The 19,179-nt window shown below is 39.1% G+C and overlaps 1 protein-coding gene across 3 annotated transcripts; it reads right to left on the reverse strand.

Moving 5' to 3' along the window:
• Positions 1-255: 255 nt before the first annotated feature.
• Positions 256-18,775, reverse strand: thnsl2 (threonine synthase-like 2). 3 transcript variants are annotated; one of them, XM_070850934.1, is made up of 9 exons: positions 18,754-18,775; positions 15,736-15,967; positions 15,215-15,409; positions 6,746-6,898; positions 6,402-6,635; positions 3,823-3,971; positions 3,125-3,250; positions 2,863-3,017; positions 256-591 (listed from the first exon to the last, which is right to left on the reverse strand). In XM_070850934.1, the coding sequence occupies exons 2-9, from the start codon at positions 15,956-15,958 to the stop codon at positions 366-368; spliced, it is 1,461 nt and encodes a 486-aa protein (XP_070707035.1). In that variant the 5' UTR covers positions 15,959-15,967; positions 18,754-18,775; the 3' UTR covers positions 256-365. The 3 variants fall into 3 exon arrangements, with proteins under 3 accessions (XP_070707035.1, XP_070707034.1, XP_070707033.1); XM_070850933.1 differs by lacking the exon at positions 18,754-18,775 and adding an exon at positions 18,344-18,367 and having other exon boundaries at positions 15,736-15,973; XM_070850932.1 differs by lacking the exon at positions 18,754-18,775 and adding an exon at positions 17,874-18,005 and having other exon boundaries at positions 15,736-15,973.
• Between the last annotated feature and the right edge of the window lie 404 nt (positions 18,776-19,179).

Consider the following 19,179-nt stretch of genomic DNA (forward strand, 5'->3'; position numbering starts at 1 on the left):
GTATTAGAACACGTATATACAATTTGTGCTGGGAAGTCTTTTTTCAGCTTAGAATTTTTTTCGTTTTTGAAATAGTTAAACTTAATTTTATTATTTCGCTCACATTCACATTTGTGTTAATCCTGTAGATGGAAGATTGGAAATTGTGAATAGTCGACTGGTTTGTGGTGTTTCACTGTACAAATACAAATACAAGTTGTATGACACTTCAAACAAAAGTACATCAAAGGAGCAACAGAAAGCCTTTCCCATCAACACCAAACTTTATTTCATCCAGATAAGGAAGTGCATAGATGAAAGACATCCTGTACAGTTTAATGTCAAATGAGGATTTATATTTTACATTCTAATAATATCTTTCATCATCAAATGTAATAAATCCCTCTTTTTTTTCTGACTGAACTCACAGACTGGATTTTGTCTCTTAGTCTTTCCTCCCAGTCTTTGCACCAGTTCTGGCTCAGATCCAGGTTCTGGTAACGGGTGGCCAACTTGTCCAATGTCAGCACTGCTTCGGGTAGGTCAAAGGTCAGGCCAGCCCTCTGCACTGCTGATTGAAACTTGGCTGGAGATGCAGTTGCAACATAACATCTGCAATAAGAGTTTTAATTATTATTTATATTCACAAGTGTGCTAGGACCAATGCATGCAGTTTCTTGAGACTAGAAATATCTCTACAATGAAAATGTTCTATATTTTCACACGGAGGAAGGCCATTGAGTACCAAATCAAGGCAAAGTACAGTAAGCCTTGAGAGAACTGTCAGATCATCTGCCAGGTTATTCATTCACTCTTTCAACCTTTACTTAAATCTCAAGGAATCATTGTGGGCATGTCGTTATTTTCAATGATGTCTCGAATACATAGAAAGAATACATACAAAAACATGTTCCACATATGTGTAGCACAAAAGCTAAAAGCAGTTTTCCCAAATTTGGTGTTTGAATGCAGGACTCAGTGAGCATTAAATATAGAGAGTATACATAAATATATAAATATAAAGAGAAACCAATCACTGTCGCATCTTACTGTTAGAGCTGATCATCCAACCTTTTTATACAAGATGGAATGATGAGAAGAGTAATGTGAAATTTTAATTTAACTTTTTGATCCAGCCAGACACCAAGATATTTATACCTCTCAATACTGTGGTCCATTCAGAGTGGTAACATGTCCACAATATCTACCATGTATTTCATTTTCTTTGCATTCAGGACTAATTTCAATTTTAAAAGTGCATCTTGCAGTTTGTTATAGGCTTGTGCAGTCTCGGAGAGCAATACAGGACTGTCATCTACATTATGACTCCAGGACAGTTTGGAAATTGACAGATAATTATTAAGGTAATTTTTATCACCACCCTTAAACAGTGGGACTGCATGTGCTGATTTCCAAATAGTGTGTTAGTGTTAAAGTGTTGTGGTAGAAACCTGTTTGATCATCTGCTTGTGTTTCTTGTGCTGTTGGAACTATTTTTAACAAAGTTGCTATGTCCCAGAGCTCAGTAATACATTTGGTGACTACATTATTATGGTAACTGCAAGAAATGATGGCCAAAATGGAGAAAATAAGACCCAAGACGAGACCAGAATTATATTTAAATTATTCCAGAAAGAAAGAAAGAAAGGGCAGTTTTTGATAGAAAAAGAGTGCCCTTTAGGTGCAGACTCTGCTGTGTGAACTTGGTGGCTAACTAACAATCTTGGATGCATTGCTAGTCTCTTGTGTTGCATCCATGTTTCCCTCACTTGCATCTTAGTCCCTCCCACCAAGGAGTCCTGAAGAAACGCAAGGAAACTATGTGAGGGGAGGGGAAACAAAGAAATCAATATAGAGACTTTTGATGGAGTTTGTTTCTGCACAAGTGCACCATACTAACACAGCTCTTACTACCAGAGAAGCAGTGTTTCCTTTCTGTAGCCTTTTACCTGTTTAACAAACACTTGCAAATGAATAACAACCTGCATTTTGTAGCTATTTATGCAGTGTGTTGTGTTCCTGTGGGCTCACAGGCAGAGGAACTATTTCTACTGGCAGAATGAGTTCATATTATATATTAATTATTTTCCTCTTTTGAACACAGGAAAATCATTATTAGGCTAATTGTTTCAGGAAAAATTGAAATTATGTAACAAATTTCAAACCCATTGCTCAGGAATGACCAGCCTCACATGTGACTGAATGGAAATGAATGCTTTTTGCTGATACTCTCCTACTATCTCTGACTTAAATTGTATCCAAAATAAAAGCAAATGGAGGAAATAACAGATTATGACAAGAAAGATAAAGAAAGAAAATTATCTGTGGTCCTTTTGTTGTTCAGACCTTCAATTCACACAGATTTTTAATTAGATGGTGAATCAGAAAAAAATTAAACATAGAAAACTTGGGAGTGACACAGGAAGGGATAATGTAAATCGAGGCATCCAAATTTTGCAAAGCAAACCACTACAGGGAGTTCATTTTACAATAGTGCCGTACATTATCCCACTTATTACACGGCTTTGTACTAAAGAAACCAATAATTTGACACAAAATACTGACTAAAAATTGGTTTCATTGATTTGAAAATGATTTAATTGCTTCCACTATCAAAACCTTTGCAGTCATTGTTATTTTCGTCAGCATAATTTCAGATGACCTCTAAGGTAACTGCACAATTGTAAACCTATTTCTATGAGGCATCATGTTTGACTGCATGTCAGTCAAGTTTTGCTTGAATACAAGTGTTACAGCTTAAAGTGATGTCATCAGCTTTATGTCAGGCTAGATGACCTGAGAAACCCTGCTGATTCAGGTCTTGCTGTTTAGTCAGAAATTGATTGTGTGTATGTGTAAATACATAAACAAAGTATGTTTGACCTGTTGAGGCTTGGGTTGTGAGGACAGTGGTAGTGATGCCATACAGCCACAGCTGTGTGTGGACACAGCACATACTGGTTATCCTCCCAGCATCTCCTCATGGTCTCCAGGATCCCTTCATCACTCACTGTGCCAGTTGATAAAACTTGTGACAACTAGAATTAAAACAGAGGGAGAGATCACGGAAGATTAGGGTGGTCTTAAGGAAACCTGGATATATGGATATACATAGTAGGTGCAGTAAATGCTGAATGATTGGTACTAGTTTGCGGTGGCTTTCAGGCAGAGTGTGTCTACGTGACTGTTGAAACTCCTCCATCATGTTCTTCACTGAAGCTCCATCTCTGCCCAGGAGCAGCCAGAACACTCGTTCCATGTTGTATGGGTCCTACAGGCCAAAAATCAGCGTGATACAGCATCCTGAATAACCACATGTCAATACAGCTTTTAATTTGTCATGGCTTTACATGCATGGTGGTGGTACATGCATTTCAATTAATAACTATCTGCCTAACTTTATATGGATGGCAAATGGGTGAATATGTTGCCCATTCTGTGCCACAATGTGATCCAATACAAGATATTTTAATAACCACTCTCCAGATTACCATTAACTTGGTAAGGAAATTCGTAACCCCCAGAGGATGTTTTTTTCAGAATGTAGGTCTATTTTCTCTATGATAATACTAGGAATACCAACATTATTAGCACATTGGTTCCATTGTTGTCTGATGAATGTTGGATTGCTAGGTTTTGCAAGCTGGACTTTAGAACTTCAGTCTTGTTAACTTGGCAGGGTGACAATGAGTTACACACACTCTTATCGCACGTGCCTTATCGCCTGTGCCATGTGTAGATGAAAAAGGTGTGGGTGAAAAATGTTATGGTCTTATCACAAGTAATCTTCAGATTGTGACATCTGTAAAAATCACTCATTGATTGTTACCTGAACTGTGTTACCTGGATGTCTATAGCAGGGGCCAACGTTTGTGTGACACTGGCTGCCATGGAAAAGTCCCCAGTGGTTACCGTCCTGTGCACAATGTTATTAGAATTCACCATAGCCACCAGCTTTAGCGGCAATCCCATCTGCTTCACAATAACACCAGCTGACATGCAGACAGACAGACAGACAGGACAGAGAGACAAAATGTTCTTATAGGCCTTTTGTCAGGGGGAAAGCATGTTTTTCAATGTTAGAATAATTTGGAAAATATTTTGGAAAAATTTGCTACCAAAATGATTAATGACTGAATTAAATTACACAGATCAATGATTAGACAGAAGACTTTTGTTGGAAAAAAATATACTGAATGGAAATTAAAATGCAGAGATTAATGCTGACACAATTTGTCAATTACTACTTACATTTCTTATTTATGTCTTCACACAAACATATTTTATCAATTTATATATGTTGGCTGATGAGTAAGAACCACAGAGGAGTGTTTTCTCACTCCTTGGCTACTGACCTAACCATTGTTACATGCATTTACCCGTACCAGGGTGACTGTTAAGGGTGGTCCACAGGTCCAATTACAGAAAAAAAGCTTTCAGCCCATTTCTGTCCATCATGCAGAAAAGAGAGTTTGCAAGTAGCCAGCACATTTTTGCATCCACTGATGTGGGGTTTAACCATGGGGTGACAACCCCTCCACCTGGACACTAGGTGTCCCTGTCTTTTCTTTTGATTTGGTGCTGAGCTGGAGGGTTGTCACTGGCATGAGCTGCGCCTGCGCCCAGTGTGCTCTGCCTTTATAAGCAGTTCCTAACCATTTGCTCCTCCCCTCTCCCTCTCTGGAGGGGCCTCAGCTGACCTGGCGACATGTTTTCACATTTTGTTAATTCTTACACAAGACACACACACACACCCATACATGCACGACAACACTGATGTACTGATCATCACGTTTATTTGGTTGCATTTAATTGTTTGCCTGTTTGTCCTGTTTCCTTCCTTGTTGCAGCTTTTGAGCCGGGCTGTGACAACTGCCTGGAGTGACACCAAGAAAGCCAACAAATCAATGTTACACACATGGATACTGGAATGCTTGAAATTGTACAACAAATGGACACTATGAGCCTTCATAAAGAACTCAATGGGGCAGTGGAAGACAACTCGGGAGGCCAACTCAAAGCCAGCTGCACAAGTTACCATCATATGTGGCATATGCTCTATGTCCCTGCTGCTGTTCTCCATAGGATGGACCACTGCAGCCAGATCATTGAGAGTGTTGCGGCTTCCAAAACCAAACCTTTTAGCCGCTGAGAGTATGAGGTTGGGTCCTCAGGTTCGCGGATTTGTGACGCGCACGGACGCTATAATGATAAATACGCTGGATTCAAAGATGCGTTTTGGTGCATTTATTACAAACCAACAGCACAGAGCTATCACAGCGCAGCAGGGATGGATGAATGAAAACATGAAAAATCCAGCGGATTAAACAGATAAAAATGATGAATGAATGAGTAGCGAATAGCGAATAGCGGTCAACAAAAATTACGGCTACCACCCAACCCTGACTCTCTCCATCTGTGAACCAGGTGAGTGCACGCCTTTATACACACCTCCACTGCCTCTACAGCTCGCACACACACCCACACACTCAAACACACCGTGCACCTCATTTCCAATCTGTATGTCTCCTACAGAGAGAAAGAGAGGCTACAGATACTGGTTCTGAAGTGGAGGAACCAGTCACCTCCTTTACATGGATGACATCAAGCTGTATGCCAGGAATGAGCGAGAAATCAAATCACTGATCTACAGCAACAACATCAAAATGTCACTTAGACTAGATATGTGCGGTTGGATGATATCAAAGAGAGGGGGATCTGAGGGCAGCATTGCAGATGTTCAGGACTGAATCGGCTGAATAGGAAGATGAAGGTCCACATGTACACCCTGCCAGTCATCACATACCCTGCTGGTATAATAAACTCCTTTCCTTTTATTATATTTATTCTTATTCTATTCTTATTTTATTTTGTAACTATTTCTTGCACCAAATTGGAGCAGCACTCCTAATTTCATTGTAGCGCAATGACAATAAAGGCTATTCTGATTCTGATTCTGTTTCTGATTCTGAAGTGATTGAGAATAACTGAGCTAAGATCCTCTGGGATTTCCAGATCTATGGATAACATCATTAATTACCTAAGAGTGTGTAAAATAACACTAATGCAATCATTTGTAACGGAGCCTAATGACTGACTGAGCCAGGCTTAGCCAGGGAGAGAGGTGGCTAACTTTCCTTCCTCAAATTAAGTCTATTTAAGCAACGGACAGATTTAATTAGACTAGTTTAACATGTCAATTTAATATCAAGACTAGTCTTAAACTAAGTTTACACTACTGGCCCCTGGACATAGGTCTTTTTATCCCAGTTTTTGCACTGCGATAAAAAGCACTTAAGCATGGGCATACAAATGTCCAAAATATTTAAACTAAATATGAGTATCTATGAATCAAAAGATAGATTTCTGGGGTAGCAATTTTAATCAGATTCTCTTCCTGATTCCTGAAGTAATCAACCCACCTGCAATGTTTCCCGCTCCTCCAGTTGGCACCACCACTTCCAGATCAGGCAGGTCAGCCTTGGCCTGCTCCATACCACTGAGCTCCAGGTAAGCATATATGAAGTGGGCAAGCTGAATCATAACTCTAGACCAATTGACTGAGTTGAGGCTCATTAGGTTGTGAGACCTGACCAGCTCCTGGTCAGCAAACAGACGGCGCAGAGGCTGGTCTATGTCATCTGAGCTGCCATCCGCTACAGAAGTAAAACCACACTCAATTAATCAATTGTGAAAAACTGTGAAATAAATAGCGGCTTTTTTGGCTAAAGAACAGCCATTTGACCCTTAGCCTTTTTAAGTTTACCTGCAAACACATGGACATTATCATCAAGGCAGGTGATCATATGTTTCTCTTGGACTGGAGTGATGCGTCCTCGGGGGTAAACCACCACCACATCCAACCCACAGAGACCTTTCGCACTTTGGATGGCCGAGCCGCCTGTGTCTCCCGATGTACCTGGAAAGGAAAACCACAAGTGAACTCATTCAGATTCATTACATTTATCATCTATGATACTATATATGACATCCATATATTATCAGAGCGATCTCTGAATAGTTTGATGTTTACTTTGTACTAAAGGACCAATTCTGCCTCACAGAATCAGCTAAATCTATCGAAGTTTCCTTGCTGAACCCCAGCCAGTAACATGAATCATAAAGGGCATCAAGCAGAAAACTCTGCTTGTTTAAGGAGACAGAGGCTTAAGGCCAGACTCTATGATATTCCCTAGTCCCTTGCATTAAGAGGAAAACTTACGCTTCCAGTTCCAAGCCCAGACACAGCTTCTGGCCTCCTGCATTGATGTTCTTACCAGGCAAGATAGGCTGAGTTTCACACACAAGTGTCCCAACACCCAGACACAATTCTTCTCACAATTCTTCTAACTATTACTTCATGGGCTGCACACACACATTTGCACGAAAACGACAGGTATTGTTTAAACTCACAATGGAGACAAGCGAAACAGCAGACAAATTCTGTTGAAGCAGCAGATGTCTTAGCAGGTCAGAAGAATCCAAAACTCTATATCACGGTAACATATTTTTATGAATTCTGGTGTCTTCCTGTTAATTTTTAGAACTGGTTGAAATTTAGGGACAAAGGTATGCTTTTGTTATGGCATACCGTAGTTTGATAATGCAGTTCAAAGCATTTTAGGGTCCCAAGCCAGTTGTATTTGGGACCTGTGAATAATTACAACATGACTGTTTTTGCCAACTTAAGTGAGATGGAAAATGCAAAAAAAAAAGCCAAAGCTCTTCCCACACGTTTTATTTATTCTTTTAGTGATATCTTTACACGGTTTGTTCTATTGTTTTTATTTATTCTAATGTAAATATTTGAATGACTGTCCATAGCATGAAAATGGCTACAACTGCATGCCACTGTGCAATCTTGCATTATATAATGACAATAAAACCTTGAACCTAATAGTTTATCTGGTAATACACCAGATCGGCAATATGTCATCCAGAGTAGGCTCTCATCACCACGCCCCTTTTTTGGGAGAAATCAATTCCCAGCCCCTTATTGACGGCAACACCATATACACAAAGTAGTTTAAATCCCAAATCACTGATCCCCAACTTGTTTTTCTGCCATGTCCTGAAAAAGATCCTGATGAGGGGTTTTATGGCTTCAAGCTACATGCTAATGCCATATGCTTGTGACTGTGAAGATTCTCAGTCATCCAGGTCATAGTTATTCCTTAGGAGTTGAGCAAAACGTCTTCAAGTACCTTCAACAAGTCCAGTTGACTTTTGCTCAACTCATAAGGAATATATGCTTGTGAGTTGGCCACTGTGCTGCTCATTTGTCTGTGTATGAAAGTCAAATGTGTTTCTTGATCCTGTATAAGCTTAGCTTGTTTTAGGGGCACAAAGCCAATCCAATTTTACTTTAATTAATTTAAAATTAACAGCTGTAGCCTAATGTTACTAGCACAGATGCTCCTAAACCATGATGCTCATCTATGCAGAACCAGTATAGTCATTTGAGTCAATATGTTGTTCAGGTTATCTCAAAATGTGGGTGAAATATTTTCTGCCATGAAGTCATTTTCTTTAATTTATCACCAACTCTATATTGAATGAATATGTCTTAATAGTTTACCTGTTGTAGCATGAGGGTCTTAGGTAGTGGCACACAAAAGGTGTATGAGCGATGTAGCTGTAAACTCCCGGCAAAACTTGGACAGAATTTGTGCTGGTAACTGTGTTGTGATGCTCTCCTTTGCTTTGGTTAAGCTAGCATGGTTAAAAGTAATTTATACTGGTTTAAAGTGCATGAAAATGTAATGACATATCGCTGTTAGAACTGTTCCTGAGTTTTTCCATTAATTTTGGTCGGAAAAAACATCCATCACTTCTATTAAATCTGTAGGACATTTTCCCTCATTTGTATATTTTCTGATTCGCAGCAGCGGCCTGAGAGAGAGAGCCTACTACTATATGTGTACTGATTGTGCCCCATGTCTCTCTAACAGAGAATAAACGTGCAGATCCTAAACCCTGGCATGACTGGTGTTCTTCAGCCTGTGATTAATCATTCTGCAGCTGCTACACTTGGGTTGATAAAAATTGTATAAAAAGTCATAGCTCACTCATGTCATGGCGGCCATGTAACAAGACGTGTCTTTGACCGCTCCGCTGCTCGTGCTATATTTTTCTACAAATTTAGATTTTATACCGCATAATATTGTTTGCAATGTTTGTGAGGACGAAATAATGCCTCCTAAAGTAGCTAAAGCCATTCAAGAGACCAGCGAGAAAATAAAATAGCCAAAGCTGACGGACTACGGCCTTCGAAGTGAGACCCAGAAAGCTAACGCTAGCGATAGCACCCCTCCCGCAACAACGACGGTGGAAATGGGTGAGGAAAGATCCCAGAGCAGAAAAGTGGATGAAATACTATCCATAGTTACTGCCATTAAAAGTGATTTGGATAACATTCGGGAGAATATTAAAGACTGCACCGAGAGGGTGACACAAGCGGAAATACACATTGCTAGCAACGAGGACGAAGTTGAAATCCTGCGGGCTAAAGTTGGCACATTGGAGTCGAAGCAGAAAACTTTGGAGGACAAAGTAATGGACTTGGAGACACGTTCAAGGCGAAATAATGTTCGGCTTATTAATTTGCCTGAATCTACAGAGGGAAGAAACCCGTGTAAGTTTTTGGAAAAGTGGCTACCGGAGGTCCTGGGCATCACTCTACAGAACCCGGTGCTCATTGAAAGGGCGCACCGAATCGGTCCACGGAGAGAAGGCAACGCGACGCCCTGCACGCTGATCATGAGATTCCTCAACTACAGGGATAAGGAAACTATCTTAAACGTAGCAAAGGCTAAAGGGGACATTCGCTACGAGGAACAGTGGGTCCGGCTTTATCCAGGCCTTGCTGCAGGTGTGCAGCAGCTCCAGAAACGGTTTGACTCTGTTCGGGAAGACCTGCGTAAACTGGGACTGAGACACGGCGTGACACACCAAGGGAAGCTATTGGTAACTTACAAGGAGAAGACCTATTCCTTCACGTCCCCATCTGAGGCACGTGAGATGATAAACAAGATTCAGAAGAAGGGAGAAGATAATAATATGATGGACTGAAATGACTTTCTTTTTCATCAGTGAATATTCCTAAATTGCTGTTTAAAAGTGAAGAATGGGTTCTAGTTTTCATAAGCCGAGCTATATATTCGTTTACTATCTGTTTGACGTTTGCACAAAGCCAAAATGATTATATCAGTGCCTATGGGCAAGATTGTGTAATTCTTTAGGGTATAAGGCGTGCAAATACCATGAAGACGGACTTTTCATGCAAGTTACTTCATAACCTACTAGCGGTAAAGAATAAACAATTACTTCTAGTTAAGCGCGAACGGCAGCGGGTTTGCTGGGTTTGTTTTGGTTAGAGTAGAGTGGTTAGACTGCTCCTCATGATGTGTGGAACAGCCACACGCACTAACCGGAGGTATAAAGAGGAGGGAGGGTGACCTGCAGAGGTGGGGAATGGTGAGGGGATTTGTTTCAGTTGGTCGTGTTCTTGTGTTGGGCCGTGTTAAGCTTCACACGGTTCCAGTTCCATTTTGTGTACATAATGTTATTAAAGACAAGAGGGGCAGATATTTGATAATTCAAGGATCTATGTTGTTAGAAAATCTAAATTTGGTAAACGTGTATGGTCCTAACTCAGATGACCCAGGGTTCTATGAGGACCTGTTTCTTTTGCTTACAACACTGCCGGGTCACTGCCGGATATGTAATCGCTGGGAACTTTAACAGTACGCTTGTTCCGAGTTGGGATAGGTCTACAGGCACAGACCAATCTCATAGCAGATTAACCATAAAAAGATTCATGAAAGATTTAAAAGTGCTTGACATTTGGAGAGAATTACACCAACAAACCAAAGTTTACTCCTGTTATTCTGCAACATTCGAGATATATTCACGGATTGATTATTTCTTAATCTCATCTGATTTATTACCTAAGGTAAAAAACTGTTTATATGATAATATTGTAATCTCAGATCATGCTCCGTGTTGCTTAGTATATAGGGATGAAACTATATGTACTGACCCACCTAGACGGCGCTTTCAACATAAATGGTTGCAGGATGAGGAGTTTGTCAATTATATAGGGAAGCAAATAGATCAGTTTTTTCAAATAAATACTAACCAAACATCAGCATGTACAAAGTGGGAAGCCTTTAAAGCATTTCTCAGAGGGCATATTATTAGTTACATAGGTTATAAATCTAAAAAAGCAAGGCAGGATAAACTACACTTGGAAAACAAAATAAAGTACACCCAAAAGAAAGTCTATGAATAAAGTGATCCTGAAGCTGAAAAGGAATTATTGCTTTTGAGGGCGGAATATGAGAAACAATCAAGCTTCAAAGCAGCATCCAGTCTTTTAAGGCTGAAACAGACGTTTTATGAACAAGGCGACAGAGCAGGAAAACTATTGGCATGACAAATTAAACAGCTCGAAACTAAAACATCAATAACGTCAATTGTTGACAAAGGCCAAACAATAGTAAATCCAAAAGATATCAATGATGCCTTTAGGGATTATTATCAGAAACTATATGAAGCCGAAAAGAATTGTAGCTTACAGGACATTAATATTGCGTTAAACAGGCTAAATATCCCAGTCATTCCGGACGATGTCAAAGCAGACTTAGATTTAGAAATAAGTAAAGAGGAAATAGCACAAGCCATTGATGGAATGCAATCAGGTAAACAAGCGGGACCAGAAGGTGTTCCGACAGATATTTATAAAAAATTTAAGGATAGATTATTAATGCCACTTTTGGACATGTTTAAAGAAACTTTTGAAAAGGAGGCACTTCCCAAAACTTTAAATCAAGCATTAATTATTCTCCTTCCAAAGCCGGGTAAACCTGCTAACAAGTGCGAGAATATGAGACCTATCAGTCTTCTCAATTGTGACCTTAAAATTGTTTGTAAATTATTAGCAAGGCGGATTCAAAAAATACTTCCTGACATAATAAATAAAGATCAGAATGGCTTTGTAAGTGGGAGACAAGGGTTCCATAATGTAAGATGGGTACTAAATGTCCTTTATTATAAAAAAGAGGAAAAGGATACGGCTCTCCTATCGCTAGAGGCTGAAAAGGCCTTCGATAGGGTTGAATGGCCCTATCTTTTTAAAGTTGTTGAGAAATTTGGGATGGGAAAAAATTTCATAAAATGGGTTAAGATACTTTATAGTAAGCCTACAGCCTCCAAGCCAATAGAAATTAAGCGAGGCTGTCGACAGAGATGCCCTCTCTCTCCCCTGCTCTTTTCTTTAGCAATTGAACCATTTGCGTTAGCTATCCGTGCACACTCTCAAATTTGTGGAATCACTATAGGCCCCACTGAGCATAAGATTTCTTTGTTTGCTGATGATGTGATCTTGTTTTTGTCAAGGCTCAAGTCTTCAATCCCGGCAGTGTTGGAAGTAATTTAGTTATTTGGAAATATCTCAGGTTATAAAGTGAACCATACTAAATCCTCCATTTTATTGTTAAATGCGACAGAACAAGCAAATCCTGCTCCACAAATAACACAATTTAATTTTAAAGTAGCAGAAAAATTTGAATATTTAGGAATACAGATAGTGCCAAATATAGAGCAGACTGTTAAAATTAATTATGAAAAAATAAAAGAGGAAATTAATAACTCAATTGACAGGTGGATGAAGTTGCCTATATCGGTGATGGGAAGAATAATGTTCTCAAAATGACCGTACTACCAAAGCTGTTGTATCTATTCCAAAATATTTCTTTGCCTCCTCCTTCTGATTTGTTTAAATGGATAAAAAAAAGTTGTAACCAGTTTTATATGGAACAATGGTAAACCAAAACTCCGTCTCTCCCTCCTTTATTTGCCATTTGATCGAGGGGGGTTAAAACGCCCCATTTTGTTATGGTATTGCTGGGCCGCACAACTTCGCTCATTGACATTCTATTTTTCAGAAAAAGTTAATCCACATTGGGTAGAGATGGAGTCACACAATTTATAATTAATTATAAAAATCTGCTTAAAGAGATCAGAAATCCGATTCTGAAACACATGGTAAGGGTCTGGAATGATGTCAGAAAATACCTGAATGAGTCAAACTTCTTATCGCAGTTTAGCCCAGTTTGGGGTAATCAGTCGTTTAAACCTGGGAGGGCAGATGATACATTTAAAATATGGGAATCAAGGGGACTGAAAACGATTTGTAACCTTTATCCTCCACAGTCAGATGTTTTTATGACCTTTGGAGAACTACAAGTGAGGTTTAATTTGGACAAAATCAATAACGTCAATTGTTGACAAAGGCCAAACAATAGTAAATCCAAAAGATATCAATGATGCCTTTAGGGATTATTATCAGAAACTATATGAAGCCGAAAAGAATTGTAGCTTACAGGACATTAATATTGCGTTAAACAGGCTAAATATCCCAGGTGAGGTTTAATTTGGACAAAAAAACACTACTTCAAATATTTACAGTTGAGAAGTTTTGTCAATACTAATCAAGGTGGTCTTAACAAGGTTCCCCATACACAACTGGAAAAACTGTTTGTAAAGAATGCGTTGAGGAAGGGTATTATCTCAGACTTTTACAATTTGTTGTTATGTAACACATCAGAAAATTCAACAAAGAAATTAATTTCTTGGAACGAAGACCTATCTGCCAATATCAGTGAACAGGATTGGGAAAGGGCATTCACACCTGTGAAACTAAATAAGTATAATAGGAACATACCAGACATATGTATGAAATGTGGCTTAAAAGGTAAGTTAATACACTGTATGTGGGAATGCAGTCAAATAAAAACAAAAAGTTTAAAAAAAAAGTTTTCAACGTCTACCCAAAAAGGGTAGATGTGAAAAACTTAATTGAAAAGATCATTTCAAAACAGATTGCGTTGGATCCCAAATTATTTATAATGGCTATATATCTGGATAAACATAACTTTAGTAAAGCAGAAAGCACTTTTATTGATTTAAGCTCATTGATAGCAAAAAGATGTATTGCTATAAATTGGAAAAATATGAATGGACCTGGCATCTCCAAATGGTTAAAACAGATGTTGTCTAGCTTACCTTTGGAAAGAATAACATATATACATAAATCAAGGCAACAAGAATTCGAAAAGATTTGGGGGCCCTTTATTGACTTTACTAAGGACTTTGATGTTTCTGATGACTTGACTAATTTTTGAATCCCTTGCAACCATGTACTGTATCTAGAGATGACTACCTCCTAAATTCTAAAAGAGAAGCTATGTTCTTGAAAGGCCCTGTTTTATGTGTTATCTCGGGTTATTCTATTTCTGTTATTGCTTTTCTATTTATATTTGTTTTCTATGTTTGTGCAAAACGTGATACTGAACTGCTTTGTAAGCACGAGTATAATTGAAAATTGTATCACTTTGAAAGAAAAAAAATCATAATAAAATGTTTATGGAAAAAAAAAAGTCATAGCTTCATAAAGAATACGCTGTTGTGTGGCTGGGTTCTTTGTAGGCTACTAACAGTTACTGATTGAGGCTCAGGCTACGCTGACCAGGCTAATGTCAATTAACCTTAACTTATAGGCTATAACATGAGATTAGCTAGGTATTGCTGCTAACATACTATTTGTAGAGCTCGACTGAAAGGTAAAATATCTAGCTGGTAATTTGCTAACCTTGAGAGTCAATAAGGTAAAAACAAGTGCCCAGGTGAGGCACCTCAGCCGCATTGAATAGAGTTATTGATGCGCTTCATTGCACCAGCTTGATGCTAGTAGAATAAAGGGAAAGAGGATCAAGTGTATATTTTCGATGTATCTTGCACCTTCTATGTCAGGCAGATTGGATATAAATTTGCCTGACATAGTGTCTTCAGGTCAGGTGATTTTTGGTTGGTGTTGCCAGTGGCCAGTGGCCAGTGTTTGTTGGTAACGTTTCTTCTATTTTTATAAGTTGCTTTGGAAACGCAATTTGACTGTATTGAGAGCATGTTTGAAGTTTTGTAATGTTTAGCCACAGCCTGAAAGTCAAAGAATCAGACAAAAAATAACATGTTATCCCACCTGTTATTGCAAGAAGAGATGGGCGCAAGTCACTGCTTAAACAAATCAAAGCCTTTGTGAAGACTACTCAGCTTTACTGCACTGAATATATTTATATATGTCAGATATTTCCTGTAGTACTTACCTCTAACTCTGTCATAGACAAGGCTGCAAGCTACACTATTATCACATGGCATTACAGGTGTTAGTTCTTACCTACAACAACAGTAGCTCTGCGATTCCCTTTTCGCAGGAAGTAGTCAAGGAAGCGCACTGTACAGGTCATAGCCAGATCCTTAAAGGCCAATGTATGTCCATGGAAGAGCTCTAGAACTGACAGACCCTCCTTCAGCTGGGCAATTCTGACCACCTCAGGCACTGAGAAACCGGATAGGGCTTCATCCACTAGGACTGGGACAGGGAAGAAATAATTTCCTTGACCTTTGCAACTCTTTTGGAATTTAATACATTTTCATTGTTGTACATTTGATTTTTGTTTCATTTTATAGATTATCTATCATTTCAAAGGGTGTCCCTGCCTTTTGTCATCTATTAGTTAGCTTTCAATCTTAAAAGGACCACACACGTTTTCTACAACTTTTGCTGCACCTCTTGGTCACTTTTGAATGCATGTTATACAGTTTGATGTTTTTCCTTTATTTCTATGAAATGGAAACCATACATCCATTAGTGTCTAATGACATGTTATGATAGCAATCAATATTTCACCAGCTCACCCTCCAGGTCCTCTCTGGGGATCAGATGAGTTGGGATGAACAATGAGGAAACCTCCACTACTAGTTTTGAGTAGGGCAACCCCCTCCAGTCCCTTAGGGTGTCTGGGCTCAGTAAAGGCAGACTCTCTGGCATGAACATCCCCCCATCTGGAGCATAACCTGAAAAAAGTACATCCCGGAAATCCCATCCATGGACCCCACCCCGAGTACTGCAATACTGCATTGGACAAACCTGTGACTGGAAACAAAACTCTGTGTTATGATATCAGTGATATGCTGCTGACTTTTTAGTGCACCTATTTTCTCTCTGCTTGCATCATCTATTGCATGTGTCAAACTCAAGGCCGAATTTTATGTGGCCCGCAATAGCTTAAGGCGTATGATTGTCTTAAAATAAAAGTCTATGCTGTTTCAAAGCTTACATTGGCCATAAACTACATCTCCCACAATGCATGTTAATCAGTTTAACCGAAGCGGTTTTCCAACAAGTGGCATTGAGAAATATCTAGGAATAATCCCAAAATGCCCAAGAAGAGAAAAATTGATGCAGAAGGAAGGCAATTTAATGAAAGATGGGAAAAAGGAGAAAAACCGATATGGCTTTTGTGTTATGAGGTAGTGTCGGTGGTGAAGGAGTACAATATACGGCTGCATTTTGACACCAAACACGGAGCTAAGTATGCTAAATTTAGCCTCCAAGAAAAACAACAAATTGTCTAAGAATTAAAAGGCAGACTGCAATTGCAGCAGGATATGATCACAAAATCGCCCGAGCTTCAAAGTGTTTTTCAGAGGGTGCACTTTTGAAGCCGTGCATCTGCTAGGATGCTGTTGATGAAAGCACAGATAACACAGATACAGCGCGTCTATCCATTTTTATAAGAGGCGTAAAGGCAGACTTCTCTGTCACTGAGGAGCTCTTGGATGTAGCTGCCATGCATGGGAGGACCACTGGGGTGGACATTAATCAATGGATGAGGAGGGAGGTGAGGAGGGATCTACTTGGTGTGTTCAAATACAAGCAGCATCACCTCATTAACTTCATCCAAAACCATTATACCATTATAGTTGTGAACTGAGACAACCCTTATTATTGTGTTCACGAAGGCCAAATGTTTGCTGTAATCAAGCCATCTCTCATTAGTTGGATGTATGAACTCTGCAAGGCTGTGTGCAGTTGGGGTTCATTGTGTTGCCCAAGGACAATTCAACATGCCGACTGGAGAAGCAGGGGATCAAACTGCCTTTTTACCTCTGAGCCACGATCACCCGTCCCATACTTTTCACGTCCAATACATTTCAGAGGGGAAATTGTATTTTACAGCTATAGTTATTCATTGTTTTTCAGATGAAGATTTTACATAGAATAAGCTTATAAGCATTTGCTTGATTTTTGCTATCCTGCAATGGGTTTGTGACCCACTGTGAGCAGCCCCTTGTCACATTTCAGATCGCAAAGCAGTTACAACTACTGTCGGTCCTCCTCAAGCAGCTACAACAATAAAATGCTGCGTACACAGTGATGCATTAACAAATGAATAATGCCATATATAATATCAATCATTTTACTGCACAGCCACTACTTTTCCTTTTGATACCTCTGTACTTTTACTGCTGGAGGGTATTTACATTTTGCTTATACAAGTTCTGAATACAGTACTTACAACCATTGTCAGTAGGGGCCAAGCAGCAACTTTTTGCATAGGGCCCAATTTGGCCATGCACAAGTCCAATATTCACTCTCTGTCAGCTCTGTTGTAGGTAAAAGTATGTTAATCTGAGTAGTTCATTTTAAATTTTTTTCCATTTAGCGTTGCTGTGTGCTGGAAAAATGATGAACACATATATCCTTGCTAGATGTAAAGCACATCAAGCCAATCATAGCAGTGGGTTTACACTTCAAAATGTAAGAATAAATAACTTCCTAATTCAGCCATGGGAAAACTGTTCATTATTCTAAGCAGCATTTAGCTTGTTTATTGTAGAATTGTAAATACCTCCTCAGATAGTCACAGTTCAAAACGTAATTAAAATGTCAGTCTACTAGAGCTTATGACTTATGATAGTTATCATACCTAAGTCAGCACAGACTTTATGTAGCATTATCTATTATATTACACAGAACATGCAAGCCTTACCAGTCTACTAAAATGGATTTTAACAGAGCTATTTCTAATTCATTTTCTTTCAAAGAAACTATGTCTTGGTCCCACTATGCTGCCATGCTTTCTACACTAAGAGGGATAGTAGAGCTATTGACAAGCTGTTGTCCAAAGGAAGATAAAACCTGAACTTTGGAACGACCAACTTGAGTAAGTGCTTACTAAAGTAGGCTTACTTATTAGCTTATGTAAGATAACGTAGGCCTATCCATAATTCACATTTTGCTGATTTCCACACCCATCCACAAGTACAATTATCTACATTTTCTCATTTCATGGAAAACACGCATAAGGCCTCAACATGTTTTTCTTGATGAAAAATAAAAAGATAGCTTGTTGGTTTTGATGTTATCACTTTATGAATATAGTGTATTGCTTGAATTTAACTGTTCTTTCATTCTTTTGTGTTGTTAAAGACAACTAAAACAATGGCCACTACCACCTACCTTGGATCTGTCGCTATCAATGTATCCCACTGTCTGTAGGCTACTGCACAATCAAGCTGTAAATACGCACAAGAAACACATTTAAACCACACCAAAAAGGAACGTTTGCTCATGTCAGAAGCACGAAAACCATGGGACAAAGGCTAAATTAACAAAACCTGAGCAAGTAGCAACTAGTCAGGCGAAAGACTCCGCGTCAGAAACGTGCCTGAAATGCTCCGTGCAGGATTTACAGTCGCGCCGAGAACAGAGCAAAATCAGACCGTAGCCGGAACGTGACGCAATTTTCGAGCGTTCATGCATACCTACTTTTTGATCAGACAGCTTTGCTATTTAAACATTTGAGCTACTTGAAATCAAATTTACATATATCTGACCGTGTTATATGTAGTATGTGCACTTAAAGTTACATTTCTGGTCCTGTCCTGGTCCTGGTCCTGTGAGTGAGTGACAACCAGGCTAGCCTATAACTCGCCTCTCACCCATTGTCAGCTGGGATTGGCTGCAGCAGCAGGGGGCGGGGACAAACAGCATCCTTCGACGAAGGAAGTCGCAGAAATATTTCCATCCTGTTAGATTCATCACGACAATGAATCTACTTTTAATCTCTTTTATAATCTTTTAGAACTATTGATTTACATTTTTCAATTTGAAATGCATGATTTACTGCAATCGTATGCTATCCTTTGTCAGCCTTGAAGAGCACTTTATAATTGCTCGTTTTCATATTATATAAATAATCTATAATAATAATATTGATAATTACTCAATTACTTATTACTATATCATTATACGGCACACACCAGATGTGAGACCAATAAAATCTAGCGTTAAAA

Source organism: Pempheris klunzingeri, chromosome 19 (genome assembly GCF_042242105.1).
Source record: "Pempheris klunzingeri isolate RE-2024b chromosome 19, fPemKlu1.hap1, whole genome shotgun sequence".
NCBI lineage: Eukaryota > Metazoa > Chordata > Actinopteri > Acropomatiformes > Pempheridae > Pempheris > Pempheris klunzingeri.